General features: G+C 42.0%; 1 protein-coding gene across 3 annotated transcripts in view; it reads right to left on the bottom strand.

Moving 5' to 3' along the window:
- Nucleotides 1-2,106: 2,106 nt before the first annotated feature.
- Nucleotides 2,107-12,771, bottom strand: part of LOC116359631 (tumor protein p53-inducible protein 11-like) — an 89,739-nt gene continuing 79,074 nt past the window's right edge. For 2 of the 3 annotated variants that reach the window (XM_031812661.1, XM_031812662.1), the window contains one exon: nucleotides 4,742-5,823. In XM_031812661.1, the coding sequence (XP_031668521.1) occupies nucleotides 5,666-5,823 (158 nt within the window). In that variant the 3' untranslated portion in view covers nucleotides 4,742-5,665. Of the gene's footprint in view, nucleotides 5,824-12,771 lie in introns of all 3 variants that reach the window. The other variant, XM_031812663.1, reaches the window with a different exon arrangement.

Below are 12,771 nucleotides of genomic sequence, written 5' to 3'. Positions count from 1 at the left end.
GGAGGGAGTCATTACTGCATTACCCCTGGAGGGAGTCATTACTGTATTACCCCTGGAGGGAGTCATTACTGCATTACCCCTGGAGGGAGTCATTACTGCATTACCCCTGGAGGGAGTCATTACTGCATTACCCCTGGAGGGAGTCATTACTGCATTACCCCTGGAGGGAGTCATTACTGTATTACCCCTGGAGGGAGTCATTACTGTATTACCCCTGGAGGGAGTCATTACTGTATTACCTCTGGGGGGAGGCATTACTGTATTACCCCTGGAGGGAGTCATTACTGTATTACCCCTGGAGGGAGTCATTACTGCATTACCCCTGGAGGGAGTCATTACTGTATTACCCCTGGAGGGAGTCATTACCGAATTACCCCTGGAGGGAAGTCATTACTGTATTACCCCTGGAGGGAGTCATTACTGCATTACCCCTGGAGGGAGTCATTACTGTATTACCCCTGAGGGGAGTCATTACTGCATTACCCCTGGAGGGAGTCATTACTGTATTACCCCTGGACTGATGCTGGAGGGAGTCATTACTCTATTACCCCTGGACTGCTGCTGGAGGGAGTCATTACTGTATTACCCCTGGACTGATGCTGGAGGGAGTCATTACTGTATTACCCCTGGACTGCTGCTGGAGGGAGTCATTACTGTATCACCCCTGGAGGGAGTCATTACTGTATTACCCCTGGACTGATGCTGGAGGGAGTCATTACTGTATTACCCCTGGAGGGAGTCATTACTGTATTACCCCTGGAGGGAGTCATTACTGTATTACCCCTGGAGGGAGTCATTACTGTATAACCCCTGGAGGGAGTCATTACTGTATTACTCCAGTGTGTTGACCACACAGAGAAGGAGAGGTGAGAGAGAGAGAGACCCATCCAGACATTAACTCTAAACATAACAACATCACCCTCTGGAGGCGAACTACTGCACAACAGGGCTGTGTTCAGCAGGGCACAACGACGCGGAGTGTTCAGAAAGAAATAGATGACGTTTAAATCAACACAGGAATAACAGACAATAGGAATAACAGACAATAGGAATAACAGACAATAGGAATAACAGACAATAGGAATAACAGACAACAGGAATAACAGACAACAGGAATAACAGACAACAGGAATAACAGACAATAGGAATAACAGACAACAGGAATAACAGACAATAGGAATAACAGACAATAGGAATAACAGACAACAGGAATAACAGACAATAGGAATAACAGACAATAGGAATAACAGACAATAGGAATAACAGACAATAGGAATAACAGACAACAGGAATAACAGACAACAGGAATAACAGACAACAGGAATAACAGACAATAGGAATAACAGACAACAGGAATAACAGACAATAGGAATAGCTTGGAGATAAGAACTGTTGAGTCTTGAGAAGTTAGAGCATCTCCTGGGCATAAGGAGACCACACAAAGAAAAACATCCGCAGGGCAAGAAAATAGATTTATCGTTGTTCTGTCTATACAAATACAGCACATATCTATATATGGCACAATGTACATTTAAAATAGACCCCATAGTAACACGTAATCACATTTCCTGAAGCATTGATGCCGTTCGTGGTCCCAAACGCACTGAAAGATAAAGACGTGTCTGGATGCAGAGACAGTAAACTTCCTCTATTCTAATAAGAGATATTCACATGGCTTGGTGTTCAGAGAAAGTTCAAATCAGACGTGATACCATACTACCCCCAAAAAACGACATCTCTGTAGAAGTGTCAAAACAACCTTTTTAATGTATTTATTTAGATACAGATCCAACGTGTGACACAAAGTGTCCTAAACCTTCTGTTTTCTGAAGAATGCTTCTAGTATGTTCTCTCTACCTCGATGCAGAAACAACGGCCCAGTTTCCACGACCCAAAAGCTGAAGAATTATTATTTATTTTTTTAACCTTTTTGATGCACTGCTGGAACATAAAATACCTGCTGAGTGGGAGGATTAAACTGAAACATTGTCCTGATTGATTCGTTTCCCTTGTGTCACATTATCCCAGACTGAAGAATTATCCTTCAGTCAGTCCAGCAAAAAAAACATAAACACATGGAAGAATGTTTGAGTCTCACAAAACAAAACCAGTGTTGTGGTCCTTTAATACAACATATATTAGAACAGAACAAAACCAGTGTTATTGTCCTTTAATACAACATATATTAGAACAGAACAAAACCAGTGTTATTGTCCTTTACTACAACATATATTAGAACAGAACAAAACCAGTGTTATTGTCCTTTAATACAACATATATTAGAACAGAACAAAACCAGTGTTATTGTCCTTTACTACAACATATATTAGAACAGAACAAAACCAGTGTTATTGTCCTTTAATACAACATATATTAGAACAGAACAAAACCAGTGTTATTGTCCTTTAATACAACATATATTAGAACAGAACAAAACCAGTGTTATTGTCCTTTACTACAACATATATTAGAACAGAACAAAACCAGTGTTATTGTCCTTTAATACAACATATATTAGAACAGAACAAAACCAGTGTTATTGTCCTTTAATACAACATATATTACTACAGAACAAAACCAGTGTTATTGTCCTTTACTACAACATATATTAGAACAGAACAAAACCAGTGTTATTGTCCTTTAATACAACATATATTACTACAGAACAAAACCAGTGTTATTGTCCTTTACTACAACATATATTAGAACAGAACAGAACCAGTGTTATTGTCCTTTACTACAACATATATTAGAACAGAACCAGCGGTGTGGTCATCAGGGAACGCAACAGGAAAAAACTGACATGAGCGTTTCTTATTGAACAGGTAAGTACCTCACTGTTTCACTCTGGGTTTTTTTCTTCTGTTTTGCACCAATATGAACATGACCCAGAGCAACATGAAACTGAACATTAGACAATACTCTGAGCCAGGCCTACATGAACCAGGACATTAGACAACACTCTCTGACCCAGACCAACATGAAACAGGACATTAGACAACAGTAGTCGTTCTCTGACCCAGACCTACATGAACAGACAAAGCTGTGTGTCTTAAAATATATATCTTGTACTGCCAATTAAAATATGTTCACTCTCTACACACAAGTTCTGCCCCCAACCCGGGGTTTTCCAAACAGGCTTATACAAGTTCTGCCCCCAACCCGGGGTTTTCCAAACAGGCTTATACAAGTTCTGCCCCCAACCCAGGGTTTTCCAAACAGGCTTATACAAGTTCTGCCCCCAACCCAGGGTTTTCCAAACAGGCTTATACAAGTTCTGCCCCCAACCCAGGGTTTTCCAAACAGGCTTATACAAGTTCTGCCCCCAACCCAGGGTTTTCCAAACAGGCTTATACATGTTCTGCCCCCAACCCAGGGTTTTCCAAACAGGCTTATACAAGTTCTGCCCCCAACCCGGGGTTTTCCAAACAGGCTTATACAAGTTCTGCCCCCAACCCGGGGTTTTCCAAACAGGCTTATACAAGTTCTGCCCCCAACCCGGGGTTTTCCAAACAGGCTTATACAAGTTCTGCCCCCAACCCGGGGTTTTCCAAACAGGCTTATACAAGTTCTGCCCCCAACCCGGGGTTTTCCAAACAGGCTTATACAAGTTCTGCCCCCAACCCGGGGTTTTCCAAACAGGCTTATACAAGTTCTGCCCCCAACCCAGGGTTTTCCAAACAGGCTTATACAAGTTCTGCCCCCAACCCAGGGTTTTCCAAACAGGCTTATACAAGTTCTGCCCCCAACCCGGGGTTTTCCAAACAGGCTTATACAAGTTCTGCCCCCAACCCAGGGTTTTCCAAACAGGCTTATACAAGTTCTGCCCCCAACCCGGGGTTTTCCAAACAGGCTTATACAAGTTCTGCCCCCAACCCGGGGTTTTCCAAACAGGCTTATACAAGTTCTGCCCCCAACCCGGGGTTTTCCAAACAGGCTTATACAAGTTCTGCCCCCAACCCGGGGTTTTCCAAACAGGCTTATACAAGTTCTGCCCCCAACCCGGGGTTTTCCAAACAGGCTTATACAAGTTCTGCCCCCAACCCGGGGTTTTCCAAACTCGGTCCCCAGGTTTTTTTTATTTTATTTGTTGCCCCGAGCACTACGCAGCTGACTCAAATGATCAACGCTTGTCCCAACCCATTAAAGTATGTTCACTGTCGACACACAAGTTCTGCCCCTAACCCGGGGTTCCCCAAACAGGCTTATACAAGTTCTACATGACTCATGGGACTTGGTATCTACAGAAGAGACCCACAGTCTGAAAACAACACTGTTCTCTGTCTGCAGGCACATGTTCAGTAACTAGCACATGTGTATTTACGTGTCTTGTAATAAGTGGCATATCGCAAAATACAAATCACATTATTTGGCAATCAGATTTAAAAAGATCCCTTTCCTAAACTAGATTAAACCAGAGCTTTATCTATGAACATAACAGATTTAAGTGGTTGGGGCTGTCTCAATGAAACTGGGATCAAAGTGTGCATGAAAAATGGCACCCTATTATCCCCTATATAGTGGTACTACTATAGACCAGAGACCTATTCCCTATATAGTGGTACTACTATAGACCAGAGCCCTATTCCCTATATAGTGGTACTACTATAGACCAGAGCCCTATTCCCTATATAGTGGTACTACTATAGACCAGAGCCCTATTCCCTATATAGTGGTACTACTATAGACCAGAGCCCTAATCCCTATATAGTGGTACTACTATAGACCAGAGCCCTATTCCCTATATAGTGGTACTACTATAGACCAGAGCCCTATTCCCTATATAGTGGTACTACTATAGACCAGAGCCCTATTCCCTATATAGTGCACTACTTCTGAACAGAGTCCTATGTGGGGTAAGTCTAGGGGGCCATTTGGGCAGTGTATGTGTATGGTTCTGGGTCTAATCAGAACTGCTATATCTATGGTTCTGGGTCTAATCAGAACTATATCTATGGTTCTGGGTCTAATCAGAACTATATCTATGGTTCTGGGTCTAATCAGAGCTATGTATATGGTTCTGGGTCTAATCAGAGCTATGTATATGGTTCTGGGTCTAATCAGAACTATATCTATGGTTCTGGGTCTAATCAGAACTATATCTATGGTTCTGGGTCTAATCAGAGCTATGTGTATGGTTCTGGGTCTAATCAGAGATGCTAGATCTATGGTTCTGGGTCTAATTAGAGCTATGTGTATGGTTCTGGGTCTAATCAGAACTGCTATATCTATGGTTCTGGGTCTAATCAGAACTATATCTATGGTTCTGAGTCTAATCAGAGCTATGTATATGGTTCTGGGTCTAATCAGAACTATATCTATGGTTCTGGGTCTAATCAGAGCTATGTATATGGTTCTGGGTCGAATCAGAACTAGATCTATGGTTCTGGGTCGAATCAGAACTGCTGTATCTATGGATCTGGGTTGAATCAGAACTAGATCTATGGTTCTGGGTCTACTCAGAGCTATGTGTATGGTTCTGGGTCTAATCAGAGCTTTATCTATGGTTCTGGGTCTAATCAGAACTATATCTATGGTTCTGAGTCTAATCAGAACTATATCTATGGTTCTGGGTCTAATCAGAGCTATGTATATGGTTCTGGGTCTAATCAGAACTATATCTATGGTTCTGGGTCTAATCAGAGCTATGTATATGGTTCTGGGTCTAATCAGCACTATGTGTATGGTTCTGGGTCTTCTTGGTCCTGCGACCCAGGTGGTAGTAGTAGAGGAGTGTGATGATGAGGAAGAGGACTTCACTGAGGAGGAGGAGGATGGCAGAGTTCGACATCAGACCCAGCTCCACCAGGGTGATGCTGGTCACTGCAACGAGAGAGAGAGAGAGAGACGCCTTCACTATGGTGAATCACTAAAACAATACAGAAATACACTACGGAAAAAGAAGGAACAGCATGTCAGAAATCAGCTCAATGCAATTGAAGAATCCATAGACTCTAACCACTTCTGGGAAAATTGGAAAACACTAAACAAACAACAACACGAAGAATTATCTATCCAAAATGGAGATGTATGGGTAAACCACTTCTCCAATCTTTTTGGCTCTATAACAAAGAATAAAGAGCAAAAACATATACATGATCAAACACAGATCAACTATTAAAGACTACCAGAACCCACTGGATTCCAGAACCCACTGGATTCCAGAACCCACTGGATTCTCCAATTACATTGAAAGAGTTACAGGACAAAATAAAAACCCTCTAACCCAAAAAGGCCTGTGGTGTTGATGGTATCCTCAATGAAATGATCAAATATACAGACAACAAATTCCAATTGGCTATACTAAAACTCTTTAACATCATACTTAGCTCTGGCATCTTCCCCAATATTTGGAACCAAGGACTGATCACCCCAATATACAAATTTGACCCCAATAACTACCGTGGAATATGTGTCAACAGTAACCTTGGGAAAATCCTCTGCATTATTATTAACAGCAGACTCGTACATTTCCTCAATGAAAACAATGTACTGAGCAAATGTCAAATTGGCTTTTTACCAAATTACCGTACAACAGACCATGTATTCACCCTGCACACCCTAATTGACAACCAAACAAACCAAAACAAAGGCAAAGTCTTCTCATGCTTTGTTGATTTCAAAAAATCCTTCGACTCAATCTGGCATGAGGGTCTGCTATACAAACTGATGGAAAGTGGTGTTGGGGGTAAAACATACGACATTATAAAATCCATGTACACAAACAACAAGTGTGCGGTTAAAATTGGCAAAAAACACACACATTTCTTCACACAGGGTCGTGGGGTTAGACAGGGATGCAGCTTAAGCCCCACCCTCTTCAACATATATATCAACGAATTGGCACAGGCACTAGAAAAGTCTGCAGCACCCGGCCTCCCCCTGCTAGAATCCGAAGTCAAATGTCTGCTGTTTGCTGATGATCTGGTGCTTCTGTCACCAACCAAGGAGGGCCTACAGCAGCACCTAGATCTTATGCACAGATTCTGTCAGACCTGGGCCCTGACAGTAAATCTCAGTAAGACCAAAATAATGGTGTTCCAAAAAAGGTCCAGTCACCAGGACCACAAATACAAATTCCATCTAGACACTGTTGCCCTAGAGCACACAAAAAACTATACATACCTTGGCCTAAACATCAGCACCACAGGTAACTTCCACAAAGCTGTGAACGATCTGAGAGACAAGGCAAGAAGGGCATTCTATGCCATCAAAAGAAACATAAATTTCAACATACCAATTAGGATTTGGCTAAAAATACTTGAATCAGTCATAGAGCCCATTGCCCTTTATGGTTGTGAGGTCTGGGGTCCGCTCACCAACCAAGACTTCACAAAATGGGACAAACACCAAATTGAGACTCTGCACGCAGAATTCTGCAAAAATATCCTCCGTGTACAACGTAGAACACCAAATAATGCATGCAGAGCAGAATTAGGCCGATACCCACTAATTATCAAAATCCAGAAAAGAGCTGTTAAATTCTACAACCACCTAAAAGGAAGCGATTCACAAACCTTCCATAACAAAGCCATCACCTACAGAGAGATGAACCTGGAGAAGAGTCCCCTAAGCAAGCTGGTCCTGGGGCTCTGTTCACAAACACAAACACACACTACAGAGCCCCAGGACAGCAGCACAATTAGACCCAACCAAATCATGAGAAAACAAAAAGATAACTACTTAACACATTGGAAAGAATTAACAAAAAAACAGAGCAAACTAGAATGCTATTTGGCCCTACACAGAGAGTACACAGCGGCAGAATACCTGACCACTGTGACTGACCCAAAATTAAGGAAAGCCTTGACTATGTACAGACTCAGTGAGCATAGCCTTGCTATTGAGAAAGGCCGCCGTAGGCAGACCTGGCTCTTAAGAGAAGACAGGCTATGTGCTCACTGCCCACAAAATGAGGTGGAAACTGAGCTGCACTTCCTAACCTCCTGCCCAATGTATGACCATATTAGAGAGACATATTTCCCTCAGATTACACAGATCAACAAAGAATTCGAAAACAAATCCAATTTTGAAAAACTCCCATATCTACTGGGTGAAATTCCACAGTGTGCATCACAGCAGCAAGATTTGTGACCTGTTGCCACGAGAAAAGAGCAACCAGTGAAGAATAAACACCATTGTAAATACAACCCATATTTATGCTTATTTATTTTATCTTGTGTCCTTTAGCCATTTGTACATTGTTTGAACACTGTATATATAATATGACATTTGTAATGTCTTTACTGTTTTGAAACTTCTGTATGTGTAATGTTTACTGTTAATTTTTGTTGTTTTTCACTTTATATATTCACTTTGTATGTTGTCTACCTCACTTGCTTTGGCAATGTTAACACATGTTTCCCATGCCAATAAAGCCCTTGAATTGAATTGAATTGAATTGAGAGAGAGGACACACCTTTTACAACTAGGGTTAATTAAGTACAGTGGGGCAAAAAAGTATTTAGTCAGCCACCAATTGTGCAAGTTCTCCCACTTAAAAAGATGAGAGAGGCCTGTAATTTTCATCATAGGTACACTTCAACTATGACAGACAAAATGAGAAAGAAAATCCATAAAATCACATTGTAGAATTTTTTAAAAATTTATTTGCAAATTATGGTGGATATATAGGGGACACGGTGACATCTGGGATGCAGCCTAAACAAATGTAATGTGCTATACTGATACAGAGGGGATATATAGGTGACACGGGGACATCTGGGATGTAGCCTATACAAATGTAATGTGTTATACTGATACAGAGGGGATATATAGGTGACATCTGGGATGTAGCCTATACAAATGTAATGTGTTATACTGATACAGAGGGGATATATAGGGGACACGGGGACATTTGGGATGTAGCCTATACAAATGTAATGTGTTATACTGACACAGAGGGGATATATAGGGGACATCTGGGATGTAGCCTATACAAATGTAATGTGTTATACTGATACAGAGGGGATATATAGGGGACACGGGGACATCTGGGATGTAGCCTATACAAATGTAATGTGTTATACTGATACAGAGGGGATATATAGGGGACATCTGGGATGTAGCCTATACAAATGTAATGTGTTATACTGATACAGAGGGGATATATAGGTGACATCTGGGATGTAGCCTATACAAATGTAATGTGTTATACTGATACAGAGCCAACAGAAAGTATTCAGACCGCTTGACTTTTTACACATGTTGGTGGGTTAAAGTTATTCTAAAATGGATTAAATCCCCCCCCCCACATCAATCTACACACAGTACCACATAATGACATCACAATACCCCATAATGACATCACAATACCCCATAATGGCATCACAATACCCCATAATGACATCACAATACCCCATAATCAAATCAAAAATGTATTTATATAGCCCTTCGTACATCAGCTGATATCTCAAAGTGCTGTACAGAAACCCAGCCTGAAACCCCAAACAGCAAGCAATGCAGGTGGAGAAGCACGGTGGCTAGGAAAAACTCCCTAGAAAGGCCAAAACCTAGGAAGAAACCTAGAGAGGAACCAGGCTATGTGGGGTGGCCAGTCCTCTTCTGGCTGTGCCGGGTAGAGATTATAACAGAACATGGCCAAGATGTTCAAATGTTTATAAATGACCAGCATGGTCCAATAATAATAAGGCAGAACAGTTGAAACTGGAGCAGCAGCACGGTCAGGTGGACTGGGGACAGCAAGGAGTCATCATGTCAGGTAGTCCTGGGGCATGGTCCTAGGGCTCAGGTCCTACGATGATGACCAAGCAAACACAGGTTTTTAGAAATTGTTGCTAATTAATAATATATGTATACAGTGCCTTGCGAAAGTATTCGGCCCCCTTGAACTTTGCGACCTTTTGCCACATTTCAGGCTTCAAAAAAAGATATAAAACTGTATTTTTTTGTGAAGAATCAACAACAAGTGGGACACAATCATGAAGTGGAACAACATTTATTGGATATTTCAAACTTTTTTAACAAATCAAAAACTGAAAAATTGGGCGTGCAAAATAATTCAGCCCCCTTAAGTTAATACTTTGTAGCGCCACCTTTTGCTGCGATTACAGAGGTAAGTCGCTTGGGGTATGTCTCTATCAATTTTGCACATCAAGACTGAAATTTTTTCCCATTCCTCCTTGCAAAACAGCTCGAGCTCAGTGAGGTTGGATGGAGAGCATTTGTGAACAGCAGTTTTCAGTTCTTTCCACAGATTCTCGATTAGATTCAGGTCTGGACTTTGACTTTCTAACACCTGGATATGTTTATTTGTTTGAAGCCTGAAATGTGGCAAAAGGTCGCAAAGTTCAAGGGGTCCGAATACTTTCGCAAGGCACTGTATATATTTTAAACGGACATATCACATTTACATCAGTATTCAGACCTTTTACTCAGGACTTTGTTTAAGCACCTTTGGCAGCGATTACAGCCTTGAGTTTGAGTATGAATTTACAAGCTTGGCACACCTGTATTTGGGAGGTTTCTCCCATTCATCTCTGCAGATCCTCTCAACCTCTGTCAGGTTGGATGTGGAGCGTCTCTCCAGAGATGTTTGATCCGGTTCAAGTCTGGGCTCTGGCTGGGTCAGTCAAGGACATTCAGAGACTTTTCCTGAAGCCCCTCCTGCGTTGTCTTGGGTGGGTGCTTAGGGTCTTTGTCCTGTTGGGTGGTGAACCTTCGCCCCAGTCTGAGGTCCTGAGCCCTCTGGAGCAGGTTTTCATCAAGGATCTCTCTGTACTTTGCTCCGTTCATCCTTGCCTCAATCCTAACTAGTCTTCCAGTCCCTGCCGCTGAAAATCATCCCCACAGTATGATGCTGCCACCATCATGCTTCACTGTAGAGATGGTGCCAGGTTTCCTCTAGACGTGACGCTTGGCATTCAGGCCAAAGAGTTCAATCTTGGTTTCATCAGACCAGAGAATCTTTTTTCTCATGGTCAGAGTCTTTAGGTGCCTTTTGGCAAACTCCAAGCGGGCTGTCGTGTGCCTTTTACTGAGGAGTAGCTTCCGTCTGGCCACCCAACCATAAAAGCCTGATTGGTGGAGTGCTGGAGAAATAGTTGTCCTTCTGGAAGGTTCTCCCATCTCCACAGAGGAACTCTGTGGAGCTCTGTCAGAGTGACCATCAGGTTATTGGGCACCTCCCTGACCAAGGCCCTTCAACGATTGCTCAGTTTGTCCGGGCGGCCAGCTCTAGGAAGAGTCTTGGTGGTTCCAAACTTCTTCCATTTAAGAATGATGGAAGCCACTGTGTTCTTGGGGACCTTCAATGCTGCAGACATTTTTTGGTACCCTTCCCCAGATCAGTGCCTCGACACAATTCTGTCTCTGAGCTCTACGGACAATTCCTTCAACCTCAATGGCTTGGTTTTTTTCTCTGACATACACTGTCAACTGTGGGACCTTAAATAGACAGGTGTGTGCCTTTCCAAATCATTGAATTGACCACAGGTGGACTCCAAGTTGTAGAAACATCTCAAGGATGTTCAATGGAAACAGGATGCACCTGAGCTCAATTTGGAGTCTCATAGCAAAGAGTCTGAATACTAATGTAAAGAAGGTCTTTCAGTTTTGTATTTCAGTTGAATTTGTTATAAAATTTGCAAAAATGTTCTAAAAACCTGTTTACGCTTTGTCATTATGGGGTATTGTGATGTCATTATGGGGTATTGTGATGTCATTATGGGGTATTGTGATGTCATTATGGGGTATTGTGATGTCATTATGGGGTATTGTGATGTCATTATGGGGTATTGTGATGTCATTATGGGGTATTGTGATGTCATTATGGGGTATTGTGATGTCATTATGGGGTATTGTGATGTCATTATGGGGTATTGTGATGTCATTATGGGGTATTGTGATGTCATTATGGGGTATTGTGATGTCATTATGGGGTATTGTGCCGCCCCTCCACTCTAACCACTAGGCTACCCTGCCGCCCCATTGTGTTTAGATTGGTAAGGATTTTTTTTTAATGAATCCATTTTTAGAATAAGGATTTAACGTAGCAAAATGTAGAAAAAGTCAAGGGGTCTGAATACCTTCTGAAGGCACTGTATATGTGATCATCTGGACCACTAGATGGAACTTCACTCTCAGTCAATTCAATTCAATTCAATTCAATTCAATGGGCTTTACTGTCATTGACCTTTTCTCGTGGCAACACCCTCATCCTGCAGTTCACTTCAGGGCTCATATATATCAAGCATCTCAGAGCGGGAGTACTGATCTAGAATCAGATCCCTCATTGTCTCTGATCTTACTCATAACACTCTAAAAGGTTAAACTGATCCTAGATCAGCAGTCCTACTTTGATACAGTACATACGGCTCCTGGTCCCCTCGTCCATGTAATGTTATTTGTTACAATCTAAAAGGTTAAACTGATCCCAGATCAGCAGTCCTACTTTGATACAGTACATATACGGCCCCAGACTTCCCTTCAGTCGACACTGCAGGACTGAACAGAGATTGATTTTCCACTGATGTGTGAATGTCTCTTATTGAAGTATTAGAGGAGACGGGAGGATATAACATGGACTCGCCTGGACTCTCAGTCCCTCCCTAAATACACACTACTGTTACTGATCATAGCCACTACTGTTACTGATCATAGCCACTACTGTTACTGATCATAGCCACTACTGTTACTGATCATAGCCACTACTGTTACTGATCATAGCCACTACTGTTACTGATCATAGCCACTACTGTTACTGATCATAGCCACTACTGTTACTGATCATAGACACTACTGTTACTGATC

This window comes from Oncorhynchus kisutch, unplaced genomic scaffold (assembly GCF_002021735.2).
Source record: "Oncorhynchus kisutch isolate 150728-3 unplaced genomic scaffold, Okis_V2 Okis03b-Okis08b_hom, whole genome shotgun sequence".
In the NCBI taxonomy this organism is placed as follows: Eukaryota; Metazoa; Chordata; class Actinopteri; order Salmoniformes; family Salmonidae; genus Oncorhynchus; species Oncorhynchus kisutch.
Note: the sequence above shows the minus strand (reverse complement) of the source record. Positions and strands in the feature narration are given on the sequence as shown.